A 22934-nucleotide genomic window follows, 5' to 3' on the forward strand; every position below is an offset into this window, starting at 1 on the left:
GCCGTCACCGCCCGCGCCGCCCTCCGCGCGGGACTGCATTTCCCGGCGTGCCCCGCGCCGCCCCGGCACCACGGCTCCCGCCGGGACCGTGTCTCGCCGCGCCGCCCGGCGGAGGCCCCGCACGGCTCCGGGGGCGATGGAGCCGCCGCCGCCGCCGCCGCCGCGGCGGTACCGCGCCCGCTGCAAGGGCCCGGCCGCGCCGCACTGGAAGGAGACCTACCGCCGCGTGAGTGGGGGCTCTGCCCGCTCGTTCCGCCCCGGTCCCCATTCCCCCTCCCCGGGGCCGGGTCCCGCCCGGGCGGGTGAGGCGGCCCCGAGCCTGGGCCCCTTCCCACGTCCGCGGCGTGAGGGTCTGGCGCTGCCGTCGCGCGGCTGGTCGAGGCCGGCCCCCGGTGGGAGCTGTCACCCCGCTCCCGCGCAACCCCACCGGGGTGCCGCCGGCCCTGCGGCCCCGTCTGCCCCGCCCGCAGCGCGGCACTAACGGGCTCCTTGTGCTCCGCTCCCCCCAAGGGCTGCGTGGAGCGGCTGAGGCGCAGCCGGGCCAAGCTGCTGGAGCGGTACCGCCAGGCCGGGGAGCGAGCGGGCGGCCTGGCGCCGAGCGCGCTGCTGGTGCAGGAGGTGATGCGGCGGGAGTGGCAGGCGCTGCAGGAGAGCCGGCCGGCCCTCGGCGGGGAGGGCGCCCTGGCCCAGGTCAGTGCAGACTCTGGGGCTGCGTCTCCGGCATCAACGTGCCACGTCTCAAATGCATCTCTCTGCGGCTGTAACTTCGCTCTCTCGCTGGTTGGAGTTGGCAAAACCCAGTGTCTGGGTCCCCTGCCTCTGCAGCTCCTGGGGGTGTTGGGCTGTGGAAGCACTTGCCTTTGGGCCCTCGAGTGGGGAGCTTCCTTGTTTCCTTCACAAACTGTGTGTGAATCATGGCAGAGGGTGGGGGTTCCTCATCTGTGGTTTTCAGAGCTGGTCTGTCGCTGACCTCTCTTCAGACTAGAAAGAAAACTTTGGTGTTTTAAAAAAAAGTTCTTGGACAGGCTGTGTTCTGGTCCATTGTGGCTGGCTTTGCACAGGCGATTATATTATAGATTGCTTTACACACTGCATGGTTTTGCAAATACAGAAATTTTCCAGACAGAAGAATACGCAAAGTGAATTTATGTTGTAGTGGCAGCTCAGGTTCTGGAAGTTAAGTGAGAAAGTAGCCAGAATGGGAGAATCTCTGACTGATACCTTTCAGATGCTAGAGGACCCTGATGAGCTAGCAGTACTGGAAGAGATCCAACAAGAACTGATCTTGCAAGGTAAATTCTCTCTATGCTTTCATACTCCTATTTGATTTGTAATAGTCCTGGCTTAATAGTCATCCAGACAAGCTGCAGCTGCACTCCTTGGTTCTCGTACACTCTGTGATACAGAAGAGCCTCCTTGGAAATCTCTGTATCCTCTAATTTGCTGAGACCCTTTTTGACAGTTTTAAGAGTTTAAGTGGCATTTTAAGGTCTGTGAGCAGCTAATAAGAGGAAACCAGCAAAACAGCACGGGGGTGTTTGGGAACGGTAGGAACCTGTATAACTCAATTCAGACTGTTTCTAAATTGTTTGGAAAGTAAGAAGCTACACCCTTGTGACCAGCTAAAGATTGAGCCATAGGAAAAACTGGATTAATGGGAATGATTTCCCCAAGTGGAGAAATCTGATCCAAAGAAAGAAAAGTTCAGAAGCTAATGGCTGCCTCAGCCTCCATCTACCAAGCAGGTTCACATGTGCTGCTTTGTCTTCAGCTCAGAGCAGGTGCCTGAGGGTATTTTGCTGTGTTATTGCAGAACAGTCGGTATTAGAAGAGTATGAGCAAAGCCTGCAGTTTGATGAAGAGTGTCTCAACGCGATGCTTGATGGTTTGGATACCAGCGACAAGGTCATCTGCCCTGTGTGTAGAAAGTAAGAAAGCCCTTGGTGTTGGAATGAGGTTCTCTGCTCCCATGCAGCAGTCTAGGCTTAGGAACAGGCAAAAGCGGTGGGCAAACAGACCCCTGTGTGTGTTAATGTCAACAAAATTAAAAAATCTGAGCAATGATCTCCTAAATCTAACATTTTTTTACTAAAAATCTACCTTTGTTCTGGTTGTTTGGTGATGCTTGTATGCTCTTTCTAGGAATAACCTGACTGTGAGGAGTCACTTGGTTTTTTGCCAGTGTGGGCTATACATCAGCACACAGGTAAGCTATGTTCTGAGTAATGTGTTCAGTGTGACACCTGAAGTCAGCTGCTGTGAAGAGGCAGTTTTAAGCTACAGACAGCAACTTTAGTGTAAGGTTTCTTGTAACCCAATTATCTCAGGGTATGACAGAAGAGAAGCTTCGGTCACTTCTAGAAAACACTCTAACAGAGCACAGTCACAGATGCTTTCACAACCCAGAGTTCACAGTTACCAGTGGAATGGAGGAAGAAACAAGTCTTCTCATGAGCTGTTCGGTGAGTTTAAATGTCAGATTCCTGGAAAGGAGCTCTGCTTCGATCCACTTCTCAATTACATGGGCAGAAACCACAAGTCCATTGATCCCAGGGGTTTGTATTGCTAGTTTACCACAGACTTCCTTGGAAACGGTTTTACTTTTGACCACCAGTAACAGTAAAAAAGAGCCAAATTATAGTTTACCCTAACTGCTGGATTAAGGAATCTTTCAATGACCTGTCAAATTTAGTGCCGTACCTTTCTCATACCTTAGCTAACAACTTCCAAGTCTTGTGTGGAGCAACTGTTTGGGTAAGTGGTTCATGAGGAAAAGTTTTTTTAAATTACTTCAGTTTAAGCCTCCTCAGAAGACTTGCCCCTACATCTTAGAAAACACATACCATCCTTTGGCTCAAGCTCTAGAGCTAGCAAGTTCTTAGCTTTGCTGCTTACATAAAATCACTGTGAGGGCAGTGTTAGGAGCAGAGTGTTTCAAATAGTTGTGAACATTAATAATTTGTTTTATACATTGCTATAGCTTCTCTTCAACTTACCTTTTCTAAAGGTCTGTGACTCCTGGACGATTCTTCTGTAAGTTGATTTGGCTGCTGTTTTACTGGAAGGACTCCAAGACTAAAAATCCACCCAGAGCTGCTAGTATTTTTATGTATATAGTTGTAACTGCTGTGTCAAAGATACTTGAAAGGCTGTAGTACTGCCTTGACCTGCACTTTTAATGGCACAATATATATTTTGAAATAAATATACTTAGTTTATTTCAGCCTTAGTGTTGACCTTAATGCATTGGTGATCTCACAGCTCACACTGGACTCCATCTTTGGTTTCTGTTTAAACTTAGTATGAGCTTCAGGCAATGACTTGGGTTTGAGTAGCAGACTGGGGTGCTGCCCTGCAGCAGGGCCTTGGGCAGGGGCAGCCACAGCCTTGCTCCTGCTGCTGGAGCATCACAGGCAAACACTAACATCCTTTTTATGACAGCACACTCTACAGCAGGAAAAAAAGAGAAACCACCAGTTTTCAGTGATATGTTGAACAGATTTTATTCTTCACATTCATTCTTAATTGTACAAAACCCATCAAGCAGGGTGATCGAACTCTGGACCTTAATGTCAGAGAACTTGATCTGGGCTGCAACATAAATACAAATCCCCAAATACACGTGAAAATCCTCATTCTCCAAATTCAAAGTTACTTACTCTCAGTATCTGCTGTGAAGATGTATTTGGGTACTGCTGGCTGGAGCAGTGCTGTGGAATAACCACACTTGAAGAGAAGTTTATTAGCCTAACCTACTGACATTTGACAAAGCTTTTAAGGTCTTCAAGGAATTTAATGTACTCCTGGTGTTCCAGTGCAGTGCTGAGTTCTATTAACTCATCAGCAAAGGTGTTGTCAACTCCTCGATCAGCCAGGAAATCCATTAAGTGATCGTACAGAGCCTGGAAGCAATGAACAGGAAGCTTCCTTAGCAGAGCACACTTTTAAACTGTCCCAAGGCAGGTGGCATTTCTCTCCTGGGAAGATCAGGCCCACCTCCCACAGGAAACCAAGCAGCTCCCCACCCCCTTCTCAGCAGGCCTGGGGTGTAACGTGGAGGGAAGGGGCCATAGAGCAGGTCATCCAAAGCCAACGTGAAAACAAGCTGCACCCTGGAGATGATCAACTGACTGCAGGAGTCAGCAGGTAAAGCCTGTCAGAGATCACACGTGCCAAGCCCTGCCTGTCCCCTCCCTATGAAGCTAGAGCTGTGGGGGTGAATTGCTTCAACAGTGTCTGGAAAGGGTGATATCTGATGTAAATATTTGAAAGACTTAGGTCTTTTACAATTGACTTCTTTTTTTTTCTTTTGAATCCTACTTAACTATTGCAACTCCAACATATGTTAATGCTTGTGGGCTCCCCCTTGCTCCTTAGAACAGATTCATTATTACTGCTTAGTGTAGTCATGCTAATTAATACCTGTCTTGTATTTTTTTAACAGACCAATATTACCAAGCAAATTATTCATTTTGGACTTTCTAATCTGAGTAGAACACATATCATATACATTTTTTACTAATTTCCTGTCTCAAGTCAGACAGGGGAAAAAAAAAAAAAGTATGTTCTAGAGCACACTAACCAATTTTAACATCAGTGGTTCCCAAAGAGAGATAGACTCTAGGAGTAATTTTTTAACCATACAATACACCGCTTCCAACTGAGATTTAAGCTTCCGAAAGCCTGGCATTGAGAATACATAAACACATGCCAGTTTCTTGGGTGTGCCAGTTGGTAGTGTCAGCACTATAAAAACATATCTGGAAAACCCAGAGAACAAAGACATCTACATGTAGCATCTGATAAGCTACACTGTTAAACACACACATCAAAAGATGTCAAAGCATCTCCAGGAATTCAGTCCCTACAGCCTGGAACTGAACAAGCTTCAACATGTCTCTGAGTGCCAGTAATGTCACTTAGCACTGCGTGACTGCTGGGACCATGTAATAATCCTCAGTTTGCAGCAGAACCACTATCTCAGGGCCAGCAGGGGCATCCCCCATTTTGGGCAGCTGTAAGTAGGGAGCAGCTGGACAGCAGGTGAGAGAAGCTCAAGTGCCCTCTGCGGCCGCGCTGGCAGCACTTACCCAGTCGAGGGATTCCGTGTTGAGGGTGTAGTTGGTGTCCTTCCAATCTGATTCTCCAGTGGGCTGAAAACTGACCTCCTGAATGGTGAAAATATCACTTTCTTCCTCTCCCTCATGTCCGATCTGAAACAGAAGATGAGATGTAAGACACAGAGCTAGCTCTAACTGCCAGGCCCCTTCAGCCATCTCATCCTGGAGCTGGGAATGTTACACTGCAGGCAAAAAACCCAACCGTATGAAAGCAGTGCCCCCCCCTCAGCATGTGCCTGTCAAGACAAGTGCAGCCATGCCGGGGAACACAGGAAATCCTGTCAGGCTACCAGCTCCTGCTGCCAGAAGCAACCTGATGAAAACCAGCAGCCTGATTTTTACAAATATGTAAAAACCTCTTCTAGTTCTAAATCAGATTTCACAAGTCTGTCCAACCTTTGTCATCTAGGACTGGCTGCAGAAATGATCTGTTAAGGTTCACAAAATAAACCAAAAAGATCAGTCTGAAGCAAAGCTCTGAATTTTATTCCCCTTCTGGACCTTTTTTTTAATCCCTACTTTATGACACCTCACAAGGATGAGATTTGCAGGTTACTGACATGCTCTATTAAATTCTACCTTCTTTTGGCCATTCTCATTTACCCCCCTCAAGCTGCTGTGCTGTTGAAGTTAAGCCCTGCTTCCCTTCTCAAAACATAATTCATAAATGGGCCAATAAGCAGCCGATCAGAAACGCCAGGTCAGGATGTGAGGAACGCACTGGAACATCTCAAAGAGTTCTTGCAAACAAAGCCTTTTCTTGTGTGTGTGTGTGTGTGTGAAGAAAAAAAAAAAAGTAGTAGTAAGAGAACACTGCATTTTGTGCAGATTCAGAAAACCAACATGCTATGAAGAGTAGCACAAGGAGGAAATGGGCAGCAAGTCACAGCCCAGAGCTGGCCATGGCTGACACACGACGGGCTTGATACCCACCTCGTCTTCAGGAAAATGGCAGTCAAGAACCAGGGTCTGTTTGGTATCATCTTTTATTACTTCCACAACAAAGTTTGGAGTTGATGTAAGATCAGGCTAAATAAGAGAAAAATTGCATCAGCACTGGAGGCTGAACAGGAGCCAAAGTGGTGACAATAAGCCCAGCAACACAGCCCCCCAGCACAGGCTGCTCCCCGTCACCCTGGAGTCTCTGACCTGGCCAGGGCAACCTAAACTTCCCTCCACCTCGCCAAGGGCCCTTCAGCCTCTGCTCTGCGCCTGGCCACATGCGTGAAATGGCAGCTGGGAGCACCGGCCACCCCCGACAAGTCCGAGCGCCTGCACCTCCCCGGGACGTGTCCCTCCAAATCGACAGGAGCTGGGAACATCGTTCTGAGAGCAGGAGCTGCTCGTGCCTGCCCTCCTCCCTGGGGGACACCCGGCAGGGCACAGCCACTGCCACACACCCCACGTGCACTGCGCCATCGCGGCGGGCACAGCCTGGTCCCGGGGGAGAAGCAACACACAAGTGTCCCCAGTACTGTCCCACCCAGCTGAAATAAACACTGCCCTTCAGAAAGTTCGCTGCTACAAACCCCACACGATGCAGCTGCATTCCTGACTCATTGGGCATCAGTGTCACTGCAGATGAAGCCATCTGCCTCAAGTTATATTGCCCGTTTACAGTTCTTACCAGTATTTTTACTAACAGAGTTTGATTAAACAGGAGACATTGCTGACCAACCAAACCACTCCAGTGAAGTCATGTGAATAGCTTTGGTTTGGTGACACTGCTGACCAGCACAGGGAGTTACACTAGCGAAGTATCTATTAGTATTTATTCAGTATTTATTGCAGAGAATTGCAAAAGTCAGAGATATCCCAGCTCCCCTCACTTCTCGTGGAGCCCTCTCACCCTGCTCTGCCTGTCTGCTGCGGAGAGGAGGGTCACAGCCGACCCAGCAAAATCTGCATTACTGCTCCAAGGATCAAGTGAGAGGAAAAAACCACCTTAACACTTAAGGGCGAGGTTCTAGCTTCCCTCCGTGCCTGTCCCTAAGTGCACATCAATACTAAATTTACCTCCTGCTCATCAGGTTTCTGCTCTTCTTGTGTTTCTTCCTCAGCTGAGGGTGGAATGCTGTTATTGATGTTGAATGTAACCGTTATCCTTCAAAAGAAACAGAAGCAGTTACTTGGAGCACACTCAAAAAAATACCCATTGAAGTTTTTTCTATTTAAAGCTTTTGTTCTGGGGACAGCGTTCCTGGTGTTGAACTCACACTCCGTGTACAAGACCGGGTCCTACAGTTACGAGACACACCTGGATGAAGCCAGCTTCCTCCACCTGCTCTCACAAACAAGCGGTTTTCAGGTTTTACTGGACCGAACATTTTTAACGCAGGAACATGGCACTAAACTTTGTAACGCACAACGCAGCAGCAAACTTATGTGGAAAAAACCCCGCCTTTGACCCCAGGTGGTAAAATCGAGTCTCTGCAACGTCTGGTTTGCACAGGCTGGACAGGCAGCAATAAAATAACATGAGCAGGAGCAGAAATGTGGTTGCTGTTGCCTCCCGGGGCCGCACTCACCTCTCCCCGGCCACCTTCCGCACCAGCTTGGCCTCCGTGCCGTGGACCTCCAGCTCCCACCCCCCGGAGATCTTGGGCAGGGATTTGTGTTTCTGGATCTTCTTCTCCTCTTTGATCTCATCCGTCAGGAACTGCGCGAAGGCTTTGTCGCCTGGCGGGGAAAAGGCGAGGGGGGTGCTGAGGGGGGTGCTGAGGGGGGTGCTGAGGGAAGGGCCCCCCCACCACGTGCTGCCCGGGATGGGCCCCCCCCACCACGTGCTCCCCCCCGCCCCGTCCCGCGCTCCCCTCAGGGCAGGGCCCCGGCCCCGGCCCCGCTCACCCTCCGTGTGGAGGCCGCCGCAGCCGCAGGAGACGCCGCCGGCCGAGCCCCGCCGCGGGCGGAGCAGCGCCGTCCGCCACCCGCCGCCGCCCAGCTGCCAGAGGGAGCGCGCCAGGGGCGGCGCGGCGGCGGGCGGCGGCAGGAGGGCGCGGGGAGAGCAGGAGGAGGAGGAGGCGGCGAAGGAGGAAGAGAGGAGGCGGCGGGGCGGCGGGCGCAGCGCGGCGGCGGCGCGCAGGGCCCGGAGCAGCAGCATGGCGCGGCGGGCGAGGGCGCGGCGGGGCGGGCAGAGGACACCGCCGGCCCCGGAACCGCCCGGCCCGCTTCCGGCCCCAGCCGGCCCGGCGGCCCCCGCGGCGGGCAGCGGCGCCGCGGGTTCGAGTCCCGGCCCCGGCAGAGGGGAACGTGCCCACGGGGCCCCGCTCGAACCTTAAAAGGCAAGTGCGGGAGGGGCGGGGACGGCGCGTACGGAGCACCGGCACAGGCCCTCGGGGACGGCGCCTGGAGAAGGGGTGAGGTTAATGGTTGGGCTGGACGGTCTTCAGCGTCTTTTCAGCCTCGATGATTCTGTGAAGACGCAGAGGAAGAGTTCGGGGACGTGGAGAAAATGCTGGTGGACAGCAGCAAGGAAAAGCAGCGCATAGGGCGAAAGCTTTGCCCCGGTACATCGCCCCACTCTGTAACAGAATCAGCTTTCTGGCAAAACCTCAGCAGTTTACTCGGAGAAATAAAAAAAATATTATTTTTAAAGGGAAGATTGACCAGGGCAAACTGTTCCCTTGCCTAAAAGCCGGCACTACGGCCCTGTATGGAGGAGAAGCACAAAAGGCCCGTTGCTGCTCACCGCACCTTGTACAACGCACCTTGTCACCGCAAGGCTGTCACCCATCGCATCGAGGTATGGGGTTTTTACTCCCAGCTCCACGCTGCTGTTTGAGCACCACACCCGTAATGACGGGTCCATTCTGCTGGCACAGCACAGACCGACTGACCTACCCGAACATCTCATCTTAATGTCTGCGCCCACACCCCCCAGACTGCTCAAGGGACATCCCACAAGAACTGAAAACGCTGGGACTTGTACCTGGATGTCCTGCAATCATTTCTTCCATCCACACAGCTTTTAGGTCTCACAAAACAACACTCAGGACTTGGATTTTTGCCATCACTTTTTTACTTTTGGAAAAATGTACAAATTAGTTCTAAATAAATATCCATCCTCTCCTTTAAACAGACTGTAAAATCAGACTGCCCAAACAAAATGTGCTTATACTCCATTTTCCCCTGCAGATGCAGAGTCTGTAAAACCAAGAAATAGATAACTACAGTGCTTTGATAATTTCCTGTGATTCATTTGAGTGAGACCAATTGAAATCGCTGGATACTCTTGAAATACTGATCCAAAACTGCAGCTGGTCATACATACAGAAGTGGCAAGTTTTGCCTGTGCCCTACTAACCAGTTTCTTTTCTTCTTTTTTTTCAAAGCACCAAAGAACAATACTGCAAAGAGGCACAGCAAAGGGATGTTTCACTGCACTCCTGCAGACATTCAGTATCACCCTTCCTAGGAACAGGCTGAGATGAGACTGTCCCAGGTACCCCTGAGACCTACTTACACAGTTTGGGAGACAGCAATTTGCAGAGCAGAACAAGTGACATCCCAGTAAAAAAAAAAAAAAAAAAAAAAGGAACAAAAAAAAGAACAAAAGAGGTATCTGCCCCAGTTTTCAATGAGAAAACCAAGCTAAACCCACACTAGAGCCCAAAGAAAGGGCATATTACAATGTGTTGTGTAACTGTGATGTGTGTAACCAGAAAGGACAAATTACCATGTAGCAAATGCATCTTGTCCCCACAGATCACAAGCAAGGGCAGCAGCTTTCCCCGAGCAAATGGAGTGAATGAGCATTTGCCAACAGCTGGTATGACTGCATCCCTGAGCAGCCCTATCAATGTTAGAAGCTTTTTTTTTTTCTTAAAGTTGTTATTTGAGGAATACAAGGACTAAACCCCACAATCCCATCATGGCCCATCTAAACCAACCCCACTATATTACACAGTGACACTGCATGCGCAGAGCAGGTTCCTCTCCCACCCTTTCAGACACCTAACCTGCTTTAGTTCAACTCCTCCAAAAAATGTGTATAAATTACTCCTCTGGGTCAGCAATCTCTGTTGAAACGGGAAGTTACTTCTCCCAATCATTATTTTAAATGTACTTAGGATATAATTTAAAAACAACTTACATTTTTCCTCCCACCAACACACAGTGATAATGGAATAAATCCACTTTCCTTCACATTAAAGAACAAGTTTCCCCTTTGGAGTGGCACTAGTTTCTTAATTCCAGTATTTAAAAAGATTAAATTTGGTATTGTCTCTTCTCTCCAACAGGAAAAAAAGAGATAGGTACATGCCAAGGCAATATGGAAGAAAAAATAAATAATAGATATTAATGGTAGATCTGTGGTTCTTGACAATGTCAAGTTCCAAACTTCTAATAGAAAACCAAAGTATAACTGGGACAGGCTGAGGGAGGCAGAAGGGGGGGAGAAGCACTGGTATCAGAGTAGAAGATGCAAGCATTTGATGAATCAAGGACCTTAAAAGTCCAATCTCTAAACCGCACCTTCATTCTCATTTCTCAGTCTTCTACAAGTTGGCCTGATGAGCCGTTGTGGATGCTGTGCCAACTCCAAAGCTAGAAGTGCACAGACAAGAGCCAGAAAAGCCAGAAGTATTTGCTGAGGAACAACATGCCCTGACAGCAAAAGGGCAAACAAAGATGACGCCAGACACGCAGGCAGCTGGACAACCTCCACAGGAAACCACTGCCAGCCCCTCGGGCTTAGACAGAAGCAGTGAAGACCTTGCCCAAGCAGGCACTCCCCTTCCTGGCCTTCACATGGTCCCAAATCAGACACTGAACATCACATGCAGGCGGAAAGATGGTTCATGATGTCAAAGACCTTCTAGAAACAGTAAAAAAAACCCAAACTTTTTTTTTCCCCCCTGTATGTAGACATTTAAAACTTTATCTTTTTTTTTCCCCCCAATAAAACCTGCTAACGATACAAATGATTTCGACGTTAATGTTTCTCCTTGCTATTTTTTCTGAGTAGGTAACAGCGGTATGACACTGAACATCACAAAATTGATTCACAGTGCACTATCTTCTCCTTCAACAATAGAAACCCTGCTTTGATTTTGAAGGCATGTGTTGTTTTAACAGAACTGACAGACCAGCCACCACAAAGGACATTCAACATCTCCAGAATGGCAAAGCTCTGCTGCTGTCTGCACGTTTATTACAAAACGAAACCCCCAGTCTTTTAGGGTGAGCCTAAAAACCCTGGCCCCAGAGATCAGTTCCTGGCTGTTCGGAGCCTCCTGCGGAAATAGTCGGGCGCCGCATCGTACAGCCAGTCCGCATCCACCACGCACAGGTCCCGCATGTAGCACTTGTTGGTGCGGAGCAGCCCGTTGTAAACCACGCAGGCGGGCTTGCAGTGGAAGAGGACGGAGGAGGGGTGGATGGCCACCAGCTGGTGAGAGTCCACGGTGCTGTAGGTGCCGTCAGGCTGCAGCTCCGCGGCGTTCATGAAGAGGCTGTGAGCCAGGCAGCGGCGGATGTTCTCGGTGTCTGAGCGGGAGGACTTGATGGGCATCGAGAGCTGTTCAGCAGCGAGAGACACAAGAGTCAGCAAGTGTGTTTGTGCACCCTCGTGGGGAAACACAGCCCCGCTCCGGTGGGCTTCCAAGATCAGGCAATACTGTGTCAGAAATCTGCTAGCGTGGGAAGTACAAAAGGACCACTAGGAATTCAGCTCAGGTAGACGTGAGGCCAATTCACAGAATCATCTAGGTTGGCAAAAGACCTTGAAGATCACCTTGTCCAACCATTATAACCATCAGACTAACATCAAACAAAAGATGAGCCATAAAATGGATCGAGACTCTCCTGGGAGGGAGTTTCAGGCTACCTAGTCCTCTCAGCAGGACAGGGGTGCCCATCAGTGGCTCCCATGTCAGGTACAGACTGCAGCCAGTTCAGCAGCAGCTCCCACACTGCACCTCCCGCTCTGGGACTGGCAGGAGCAATGCTGATGTGAAAGCTGCTGATAAATCAATGCCTGACTTGGAGAAGCAGCTAGCGAGCATGGGCTGCAGAGGCTGACATCACTCAGTGGCACACACAGCACTCACATCCACACCAGAGCAGCAAAATCCCTGAGGAAAAGCTGTCCTCTACCTGAGAAGCCTTCCCAGAGCTCCCCTTCTCTCTTCACCTCTCCTCAACCCACTGAGCCCTGCAGCTCTGAGATTCTGGGATGCAGCTGCAGAGTCAGGAATTTTACCTGACTATTCATGGGAGAGTGAAAACAAACGCACATTTTGTCACTCCTAGGACTTCGTGCACAACAAAAATCAGTTTGGAGGCAAATAAAAAGTACAGACAGGTGAAACAGAGAGATACAGTATAGCAACACATTACCTTTACACAAATGTCCCTGAGCTGAGCTCTGATGTCTGACACAAGCATCATGTTCCTGCTGTTGACAAAGTTGTGTTTGCACCATTCCTGCAGCAGAGACACCAGGAGTTAGAAGGGGCTGTTTCTTCATCCAAAAAACCATGACAGTCTTTGGATACTGTGAAAAGCAGAATCCTCCACACCACAATCTTTCTCAGAGAAAAGTTGCTAACCCATTTCTTACCATATTTCTACCCCTGATTATTTCCCCTCTGTCTACACTCCCTTCTACAGTGCTAAGAAACAGCGTGGTGTTCTCTTCCCACTCAGAATTGCTCTGCAAGGTCACCGAGTACTGCACAACAGCACTTGCTATCCCACAGGTGGTGAAAATAAATCACGTAAAAATGACAGATGCTGCAAGGAACGGGGTATGCAAGTCTACAGATCTACAAATCAAACCGAGGAGTTTATAGGGTGGGATAAATCAAAATCTGCTTGTAAATATGGCCAGTGTTTTTACAATGAATCCTGCCAAAGAGCATGTCTAGGTATTTATCAGCAAGTCTCAACACTCTCCCACTCCCTCTTGTTTCCAGCTGTAACCAGGGAAGCAAGAGACCTGGCTCTGATTACAGACCTGGCCGCAGGAAGCTTTGCTAATCAGTTTTGCTTCAGCTTTCTGGCAGAACTTTCAGCACTTGAACAGCTTGCTCCAATTCCCCAGTTGTAAAGGATGAGTAAGTCTCCTCACTGCCTCAGAAGGATGCAGATGTCACTCTGCTGCATGCCAAAAAAGCACCAGAAGCCCTGGCATCCTCAGAGCATCCTACCTTGTTGCCACTGACATTTAGGAAGGCTCTGTACACGCTGAGCAGGGTAAGATGATCTCCCCCACTGGAGATGAATTTCTTCCTGACGGATTGCACTTCATCCCGCTGGGCAGGGGGACTGTAGAGGACACTGTCCACTGACAGCAGTGACACGATGGTCAGGATCTCTTCTGTGCAGTTGAACTTGGGGGACAGGAGGATGGTCTGAAAAAAGTCACAGAACAAAACTGATTTTTGGTCGACCAAATCCACTTCAGATGGGTAGACTTTTCTGCTCACTGGCAGTTCAGGAATTTTACCAAGCATTGTTCAGGATAATTTCATAAACATTTGGCCCTGGAGACAACCATAAATCGTCCTATGGGCCCACTAAGCATCTTTAACAGCGACTGCCATGCTCTTTCCTGAGACCGGACAGTTTGTGTACAGTACAAACACTGTGACTAAAATCAAGTGCAGCATCAGACAGTAAGTGCTAAACAGTGCTGCCAGCAATCCCAGAAACTGCAAGGAAATTAGCCTTGTTTCAGCTTCAGAGCTGCCAGAGGAAAGAAATTCTCTATTACAAAAATATCTCCCCGAATTAAACAACAAATGACAACCAAACCATCACAACTCCTGTAAATAAAGCTGTGCTTCACTGATGTACAATGTACACTCGTACAGCTGCAGCTGCCCCCCATTCCAGATTAAGGAATCTGACAATGGTATAAGAGTGGGTGAGATAAAAATGAGCTAATTTTTCTGTAGTTTTACCTTAGAGAACTTTGGTTCCAGTGGAAAGGCTGCCATCTTCCTTCCCAGGGGGGTTAGGACAAGCTGATCTTCCTTGTGTTCCACAGCTCCCAGCAGGTCCAGCTGCTCAATCGCTGCTTGAATAGCATCTGCCAAAACAAGGATGTTCAGGCTGTGAGGCCTCCTGGCTGGCACTGGCAGGGATGCAAAGGATCAGCTAGCACCACCACTACCTCTTTCCCCTGGCCAGAGGGACAAGTACTTTCTCTTTAGATAAATTTGTGACCCAAACTGTGGTCTATCCCCCTCTATCTGGTACAACAATCACCTTTTCTAATTTAAATAGCAAAAACTGAGGCAAAACTAAAGTTGTCATCTCTAGCTTTGAGCAGAGGCTGTGCGAGATCCTCTATGGCTTTCCTTGGCAGTCAAGGCACACCTTCATGTTCTTTACAATCCAAAACTGCTCCCTGCTCTGTTTGGAAGCTGGACTCCCCAGCTCTCTGCCCTAACCATGGCTGCTCTGATGAGATCAAACCCAAACAATGACCAGTGAATGAAGCTGAGACTTCTGGGCCATCAGGAAAAGATGCAGAGAGAGAGACTGCTCCTCTTTCACAGCCCTGACCTTCCAAACTCCATCTTCTCTGGCTGTCCTGAAGACATTATTTTTAAGCAATTCCTCAGTGACTCATTTGTCATTTTTTTCCAAGGCTGCCCTTGTAATCACTTACCAGGAGATGGTTTGGACATGAAGTCAAAGGTGAGCACACTGGGAATTCTCATGGCCAGGAGCTGAAGCACCACACTGGCCAGGTTACACCTGCATAGGCAGAAAACACAATTGAGATTGTTCTTTTCTTAAAATTTCTTTTTTCTTTTCTTTTATTTGCTTATAAACTGAGATGGAGTACTCAGATCTGTGCTGCAGCTTGACAGAGACTAGTACAATGCTGGCTAGTGAAGCCTTACCAGGAAGGGTAAAAGGTGAGTCCAAAATTTGGAGAAAAGTCCATGTGTGTTCAGAGACTCAGAGACCAACTGCCCACTCTGAGCAAATGCCTCCTACTTATTCTGTTTAGTAACCACGGTTCATTTTTCTTAAAAGGCAACCAGTCAAACCCTACATGCAGTTTTGCTGTTCAGCTCTTTACAGAGCTCCATCTGTAACAGTCCATAAAAGAGGCGTGGCAAGAGGTATGACGGTATCAGGGTTCTGTTCTCACCTCTGTATCTCAGGTATTGTCATTTCATCAAACTTCTCAAACTCATCCTCTGTGTAGAGCCGGTAACAGATCCCGCTGTCCTCTCGCCCTGTTCTCCCTGTGCGCTGCCAAGCCTGGGCCTTCGACACCCGTTGGACTGCCAGCACTTCCAGACCAGTTTCTGTTTGTGAAAAAGCACCACTTCAGTCAATGTCTGCGGAATTCACAGCTTTAAAAACACGTAGGATTACAATTAAAAAAAAAAATCCCAGGGTCTGCCATCGAAATACTGCTCAGACTTTTACTTGATTTAGCACCCTGAAACAAAAAAGTTAAGTATCATGCCCTGTGCCCATGAAGAAAAGATTCACATTGGACAGATTTTTATACCCCTACATGGCTGGTACTCAAAAAAATCAAAAGACCAACCAAAAAACAACACCAAAACCCACATCTGAAACCTGGGATATTCATTTAGACAGTGCAGAGGGTGTTTTAAATCAGCTCTCAGTGGGGCTCGTTGCCTCAGATAACTTCTACAAAACTGAACACAATCTCTGCACTGTTCTTTACAATTCCTCACCAGGGCTGTACTTCTTTGCTTTGACCATGCCTGTGTCCACAACATATTTTATTCCCGCAATGGTGATGGAGGTTTCTGCAATGTTGGTGGAGAGGATCACTTTGCGACAGCCCTGGAAGGAAGAGCAAAGCCAGTCAAAAGCCACCTTAGATTAGCCGCAACAAAGAAACGCTGCTACTTTGGGCCAGGCCTGTGTATCATCACAGCATGTTACGATCACAGACCCCGCTTGCTATGCCAGCTCTTGCAAACAAAGATAATCACTGGCTCCTAATCAGTTTCTAAAACATGTTGCAACATGTTTCTAAAACACTTGCAACAAAATACACCACCCAGGACAGCTGTTATCAGTATGTCCTTAAACCATTTCAGTTTCATTTCTGGCACAAGATCTGAATCCTTATTTATCTGCTGAATAGGTATAAAAGGGCCTGAGGCAGCACAATTTCCTTTTCTTACAGCCCTGCCAAATATGCCCAGGTTTTTAGTTTTCTTAGTATTTGGCCCATTAAATGCTGTAACTTTTGTGTGATAGGAACATAAAATTCCTATGAAATGGGGCAAAATTCAATTCTTCTGCCCTTTTCACTCCCCCTAATCCTCCCTCCTTTTTACGATCCCAGATGACTTATATGCATCTGTTAATACCATCAGTTGCACTCTTGTATCACCCTGGAACCATTCAGCCTGAAGTCAGCAGACAGTGGAGACAATGACTTACTATCAGTACAGAGAGCTTTAACCCCTTAAATTCCACATGTTTCTTCCAAACACATGTGCAAACAACCAAACTCATCCTGTTTACCCATCACATTGCCTCACCTTGGGGGCAGCCTGAAAGACACGGAGCTGTTGGGAGTAGGGCAGAGAAGCATAAAGAGGCATCACCACCATCTGTGGGCAGCCTTCAGGGAGATGCTTGGCAACATCTTGACAGGTTTTGGTCATTGCTTCAATTTCTTCCTGACCAGTCAGAAATACCAGGATGTCCTGAGAAAAGGGTGCTTCCTGGAGCCAGAGGAAAAACCAAGTGAGAAGTTAAGATGGTTTGGATACGGAGGGAAAACAGAGACTGTAACGAGATCTTGTCCTGACAGCAAGTCAGCAAAGCAGGTATGAAAGAAAAGACACACGTGGTGCAAGGTATGCAACAGCCTGAAGTTCCCAATGGATTCACCAGAGGTGAAGAGTAAACTGTATTTTGCAGGACTGATCTCAACAGGATGGAGGAATTGCTTAAAGTCACACATCGACTTGTTAAATAACTGCCCAGGACATGCACACAGGGAGCCAGCAAGCACCCAGGTAGAAGCCAGTAAACAGAAAACTCTGGTGAGAGAAACATTTAGGTGTTGGGTATAAACTGACATTGGAGAGCTTTGCTTCGTAGTCTCCTTTCAACTCCGGCCTCGATGTACAAGTCCCAAAATCCTAACACCAACAGCATCTTCTAAGCATTAAATGCACTTTAACAAATGACATAACGATCTGGCAGTTTTGCCTTCAAACATTTAGTCACAAAATGCCTATAAGTTGTCATTTTAACAGATTTTTACTTGCTCTGCAGTTACACTTTGACAGTAAATTAGAATCATCTTCATGCTACTGTTGGCTTGTGCCTGGATTTCCTCCCACAACCCAAAGCTCTTACGGTTGACCACTTCCAACCTTTCTTTTCACTTTTGGAAAAACACTGGCATTTATCAACCCCTCCCTTGAGCCAACACGATTCACTAGCCCAGCACGCCCCCCACTCTCCACTTTTCCCAGAGGATGCACTAAGCACCTCCAGGACATCTCTGATTTGGCAGCAGCAAGCTCGTACCCTCTCTTCTGCCACAGCAACCCATGAGCCCCCCAACCAACAATCCATGGCCCCAGAGAGGTGCAAACCCGATGAGACCACCATACCTGGTGGATTTGGAAGACTGACACCAGTGCTGCTTGGAGGTAATCACTCTGAGGCTGTTTGGTGTAAAAGACCTGAATAGGATGCTGCCTGCCCTCTATATAGAGAACAGGAGCTCCATTGAAGTACTGGGAGAACTGGTCAACATCCATCGTAGCTGACATGACAATGACCTTAAAATGAGTGTAAGATGGGTTAGTGCTGCAGTTCTGACCCAGCAGGACACTTACCAGTCAGGACCAGCCAACAGTTGGCTTCCCGAGACAGGTATCTGCTCAGAACAGCAAAAAGCACACGGAGTTCAGAACAGGATTGATCCTTCCTTGTTAAAGCCATCAGCTTTGGTATCACACAAGCATAACGTGTTGGTATGATAAAATGAGCGAAGACATGTTAAAATTCTTTTCTGACATTTAATAAAGAGAGCTGAGTGTCCCCAAAGCGAGGCCGTGGAACAGTCTGTTGAACAAGATTGTGCTCAGACCCTACCAGTCCCCTACGTGCCTTCCCCATCAAACCCAGAGTGCTTTCACACGCTCCATCACGTACTCACATACATTCATTACATGTGTCCACGCAACACACGTGCAATCTCCTTCCCTAGTGGGAGCACGTCCTACAGCTGTCATACCCAGCAGAGAGCTCCCATACCCAGGGTGCTCTCAGCAACAGCACCAAAACCTCTCCCGGCACCACATCTAGTCTATACCTCACACCCAAGGGGCTCTTATGAAAAAATAAGATACCAGACACCTTGTTCAGATGTGTCATATCAGGCCCACACATCAAGTTGGCCATCCTTAACTATTCAGATTTAAAGGGACCTTTTAGGAACAGAAAAATAGCCAAGGCTAAAATTTCAAACACTTTGGAAAACCTCAGGAGATATTCATAGCACTCAGAGCCCAAGCCCCACCCCTGCCCTCCGTTGTCATCCTGGATGTACACACTCTTAGTGGCAGTTTGCCCAGTTCCTTCCGTTTCTTTTGCGCAGCTTTCACCACTCCAAAGAGTACATCTGTGTGGATTGTCCTCTCGTGAGCTTCATCCAGGATGACAATGCTGTACTTCTGCAGCATCGGGTCCCCAATAGCTTCACGAAGCAGCATTCCATCTGTTAAAAACTTGATTCTAGTTTCATCAGATGTAAGGTCGTCGAAGCGTACAGTATAGCCAACCTACGGAAGTGATCATTACAGAAAGGACAAACACAAAGTTACTTGCATTTCTCATTGGTATCACACCACACGGAAGGACTACAAAGCACCCTGCTCAGCGCACCAGAGAGCCAGCCAGAACTCCAAGGAGGCGCTGGAAAGTGTAACAGTGTATTTGCAATCTATGAGCAGTTAATCTTGCAAATCTAATCATCCACCCACAGGATGCTCTTAACCCTGTATCCCAACTGGCTTTCTCCAAACTAGAAGTTCATCACAAATGCTCCAAACTTCCTTTCCTTCCTCCCCTACCAAAAACAGCTCCATGCTCTCCAAAGATTTTATGTAGGGGAAGTATTTTACCTCCACTTTTCATCCACAGATTCACAGATCTGCATGGATTCAGCACTCTGTTCTCCTTGACAGTGACTTTTGATACAGGGAGCAATGGAAGAGTGTGCAATTTTTTTTTTGTTTTATTCGTTATCCTGTATTTTTTCAAATGGAGGAACACAAATAATAATGAAGTAGTAAAATACCACAGAGTCAAAAATGCCCCCCCACCCCAGCCATGGTAGCAGGTAAACACCCATTTCTTTTCCTTTCAGGCACATTATTGAATTACAACTACCTAGTACCCCTGTGGCTGCTTTTTATCTTATCCATTAAGCCCTGATACAGCCCCATCAACACTGCTGTACTAAACCAACTCTCTGAAGACCCTGTAAAGCAACCTACCAGTGTCCCTAGCTCTGTCTTCTTCTCATCCGAGACTCTGGTAGCCAAGGCTATAGCTGCCACTCTGCGAGGCTGGGTCACAGCAATGATGCCGTAGTGACCAACTCCTGCTTCGTAGAGGTACTGGGGGACCTGTGTGGTCTTCCCTGAGCCTGTTTCTCCTAGGGAACATCAAGGGAAAAGTTTTTCTCTTTTATAGTACCTTCAAGTGAAAGGTGCCAATTCATTTTTTTTATGTTAACTTCTAGCCGTATTTCAGGACCGGGAGGCTGAAGACAGGAAGGAGTTCAACAGCTTGCCCAAAATCACACCATAAAGCAGCAGCAGAGACAGAACCCAACGCCTTGCTCTAGTTGTTAGAGCACTCCTCTACAAAACTCCTTTCACCCAGGTTCTTTCCAGCCACACTTTGGTTTAGAAACATGTTCCAGTCTGTCCAGATACGAAGTATTTATTGGTAACACAACCAACATAAGGTAATTACACAGAGCAAAGAAGAGACACCGGTTTGGTTTTACGCATACATTCACACTATGCACTAGGCAGTTTCAAAGTAAAGCCGTAAGCAAATTAAAGTAAATCTTTTATGACAACAGCAAGCAGCGAGTTAAGGTTTGAGTGTCTCTTCAAGGAGCACTTGAGGCACCAACAAGCCAGCAACTCTCTCCCTGCACCTTCCTGGAATCAAGAGAGAGTCCCTTCAGGCTCAGGTGAATGTCTCCTCCATCCACAAAGCACTAGCACACAACAGAACAAACACCACTCCGTTTCTCCGCAGGTGTATTTCCAACACAAATTCTATGTAGAGCCCTCTACCAAAGGCAGCAATCAGGAAAACCATACAGCCAACTCCCATCAATACTCACCACAGCATCAGTGACAAAGTGTCACTTACTGGGCACAGTAAAACGTGGCACAAATCATAGTGCTTAGAGGCACTGCGGGTGAAACCATTTTGAAGTGCAACGTGCATGGAAGAGCAGAGAACATCTTCAACATCACAGTCCTTTTCCTGCACATTACAGTTTAAAACACATTTGTGACTCAAAGCAGATCCCCCTCAGCTTTCTACTGGCCTAGTACAAGAACTGCTCTACGTGAAAGATCATGAAGCTCTGGAAACAAGAGCCCTGTACTCTCAATCCTTGCAAAACAGCAACAGCATAGAGTGCACTGGGGGAGCGAGGTGAGCACAGACAGGAGGAGGAGGAAGACATATGAGAAATTTGGAAAGATGGCCACCAACTAGAGAAGAATTGGAAAGCCAAGCTGTAAGCACTGCAGGTGTAGATTGGCAAAAGCATGACAGAGCTTTTTAGCCCACTTCACAGCTGCACAATTTTATGTGGTGTATTACAGAGTATATTTAGAACCAGTAATGACAATCTCAGGATTATACAGAGGAAAGGAGATAAACGCAGTCCCATCTATCAATCATCACGACTGATTTTTTTTTTTTTAAGGGTTCACTTATAGGAGTGAAATAAAAAGTATTTTTCATTTAATTCTAATAAATGCTGAGCCTTTAGACCTCCAGATGAGAAGCTGTATGTCTTCAGCTCCTAACAGCCAGACAAAAAGCTTGTTAGTCTGGACTCAAAGCAAACGTAATGAAATCGGTGAATGCCCCTGAAGACATAACTGAGGAGACACTTTTTCCGAAGAGCAGGGTTTTGCCATTTGACTTTTAAGTTGACTGAACTCCATGCGGATGGCAAAACAGAAAGAAGGAAATACTTTTGCCTTCTCCATAAAAGGCACCGGCTGCCTTAACCGGTCAAAACTCAAGAATAAAAAATATGAGCAATTTACCGCGTTTCAGATTTACACACAAACCGTGTCTGTGCAACTTCTTATAGGCTGCGCCACCCCCCGACGCCCGGCTGGACCAGCCCAAACCCGGCGCCGGGGACACCCGCCGTCTCCTCGGGACCCTCGCCCCCGGGAGGCCGCGGTGCCGCCCGCCGAGGAGAAGCGCGGCTCCCGAGGCCCCCAGCTGTGGGGGCTGTGGCGCTGAGGGAACCCGCTGTCCCCCCCACCCCCCGCCGCCGGGCCCGCCCGGCTCCCGCACTCACCGATGAGGACGGCGCTGTCCAGGCCGCGGAGCTGGCGCAGCAGCGGCGCCCGCACCTCGAAGATGGGCAGGCTGCGGCGCTGCGTGTCGGCGGGCGGAGGGCGGCGGCGCGGCGCGGGGACGCCGGGCATCGTGGCGAAGCGGCGGGGCAGGGAACGGCGGAGCAGCATCCGCCACCTCCGCCGGCCGCGCCCCATGGCCGCGCAGCGCTCGGGCTACAGCTCCGGCCCGCGCGCGGCTATGGCGTCAGCACGGCGCCCGCCGCGGGGCACCACGGGAAACGAGAGCCGGCGCCTCCCCGCCGCCATGGCGCCCGCCGCGGGGCACCACGGGAAATGTAGGCCCGGGGCCTCGCCGGCACCCGCCGCCATTTGCAGGCCGCGGTTTAGGGCACCGCGAGGCCCTTCGTGTGCGCCCGGGGGCACGGGGAGCGCAGCACGGCCCTCTCTCCTGGCAGGGGCACCCACAGAACCGAAACGTCAGCCGGGAAAGGCAGAGTCAACCAGCATCCAGTATCACTAACTGGCAGGTTAAAGCCCCACCTCATTCCCATTTATGATTTGCTGGGACAAATAACCCCTCACACAGCTGAGGAAACACTCTCCCATAACAACTCTGGTATTTAAACACACTTCTCTGTGGAACAGGCTGCCCAGGAATGGTTTCAAGGGCAATCAAAGTCCTTGTTATAAACAGTGATCTGACCATAATAGCTAATTTTGTCCCAGGGTACAAGTAAGTAACACTTAATTTCTTCCCAGACAGAGATACCATGTCATCACTCTGTTAATAGAGGAGTACAATCTTAAATACCCCACCAGAGTTGAAGGAAGCATGTGAAGAAAGCAGATTTGGAAGAGTAAGGACAATCTGTCTTACCAGTACATGACGTGGAACAGGTCATCCTCAGGAAGGAGCACGTCACCTCACCCACCTCACAGTGGTCTCTGGATTTCTGGGTCTTCTCCACACCACAGGGCTGTCTTTTAGCTTCATCCCCACTAACATCCCACCAGCAAACCACTGAGTGGCTCTTACACACAGAACTACAAAAAACATTTCGATCCAATTCCTGTCTCATAAGCTACCCTGAAGCAACATTGCCCACATTTCGAGTCATCCCAGATACTAAAATTTAAAGTCTGTTTTGGGAAAAAAAAATAGAATCCCCCTTGTTTTTACAACCTCTAACAGATAAATGTAGACACAGACTCACCAATTTTGTTTACAGAATCTAGTAACACTGCTTGTGGACAACAC

General features: G+C 48.6%; 3 protein-coding genes across 5 annotated transcripts; 1 reads left to right on the top strand and 2 right to left on the bottom strand.

Annotated features, from left to right (window-relative positions):
- The first annotated feature begins 77 nt into the window (after positions 1 to 77).
- Positions 78 to 3223, top strand: RPAIN (RPA interacting protein). Of its 2 annotated transcripts, none has more exons than XM_074922838.1 (7): positions 78 to 226; positions 511 to 690; positions 1157 to 1292; positions 1814 to 1928; positions 2143 to 2206; positions 2328 to 2462; positions 3008 to 3223. In XM_074922838.1, exons 1-7 carry the CDS (start codon positions 137 to 139, stop codon positions 3035 to 3037), a joined length of 750 nt encoding a protein of 249 aa, XP_074778939.1. In that variant the 5' UTR covers positions 78 to 136; the 3' UTR covers positions 3038 to 3223. The 2 variants fall into 2 exon arrangements, with proteins under 2 accessions (XP_074778939.1, XP_074778941.1); XM_074922840.1 differs by having other exon boundaries at positions 1229 to 1292.
- A 254-nt stretch (positions 3224 to 3477) lies between these two features.
- On the bottom strand, positions 3478 to 8261 carry C1QBP (complement C1q binding protein). Its single transcript, XM_074922755.1, has 6 exons — positions 7968 to 8261; positions 7649 to 7799; positions 7137 to 7224; positions 6054 to 6149; positions 5091 to 5213; positions 3478 to 3902 (listed from the first exon to the last, which is right to left on the bottom strand). Exons 1-6 carry the CDS (start codon positions 8218 to 8220, stop codon positions 3753 to 3755), a joined length of 861 nt encoding a protein of 286 aa, XP_074778856.1. The 5' UTR covers positions 8221 to 8261; the 3' UTR covers positions 3478 to 3752.
- Positions 8262 to 9126: 865 nt separating this feature from the next.
- On the bottom strand, positions 9127 to 21936 carry DHX33 (DEAH-box helicase 33). Of its 2 annotated transcripts, XM_074922889.1 has the most exons (12): positions 21676 to 21936; positions 19601 to 19761; positions 18656 to 18883; positions 17708 to 17878; positions 16619 to 16804; positions 15797 to 15908; positions 15235 to 15394; positions 14743 to 14831; positions 14030 to 14157; positions 13274 to 13477; positions 12462 to 12548; positions 9127 to 11640 (listed from the first exon to the last, which is right to left on the bottom strand). In XM_074922889.1, exons 1-12 carry the CDS (start codon positions 21869 to 21871, stop codon positions 11332 to 11334), a joined length of 2031 nt encoding a protein of 676 aa, XP_074778990.1. In that variant the 5' UTR covers positions 21872 to 21936; the 3' UTR covers positions 9127 to 11331. The 2 variants fall into 2 exon arrangements, with proteins under 2 accessions (XP_074778990.1, XP_074778991.1); XM_074922890.1 differs by lacking the exons at positions 19601 to 19761; positions 21676 to 21936 and adding an exon at positions 19226 to 19329.
- Positions 21937 to 22934: the final 998 nt, after the last annotated feature.

This window comes from Athene noctua, chromosome 19 (genome assembly GCF_965140245.1).
Source record: "Athene noctua chromosome 19, bAthNoc1.hap1.1, whole genome shotgun sequence".
Classification (NCBI taxonomy): Eukaryota; Metazoa; Chordata; class Aves; order Strigiformes; family Strigidae; genus Athene; species Athene noctua.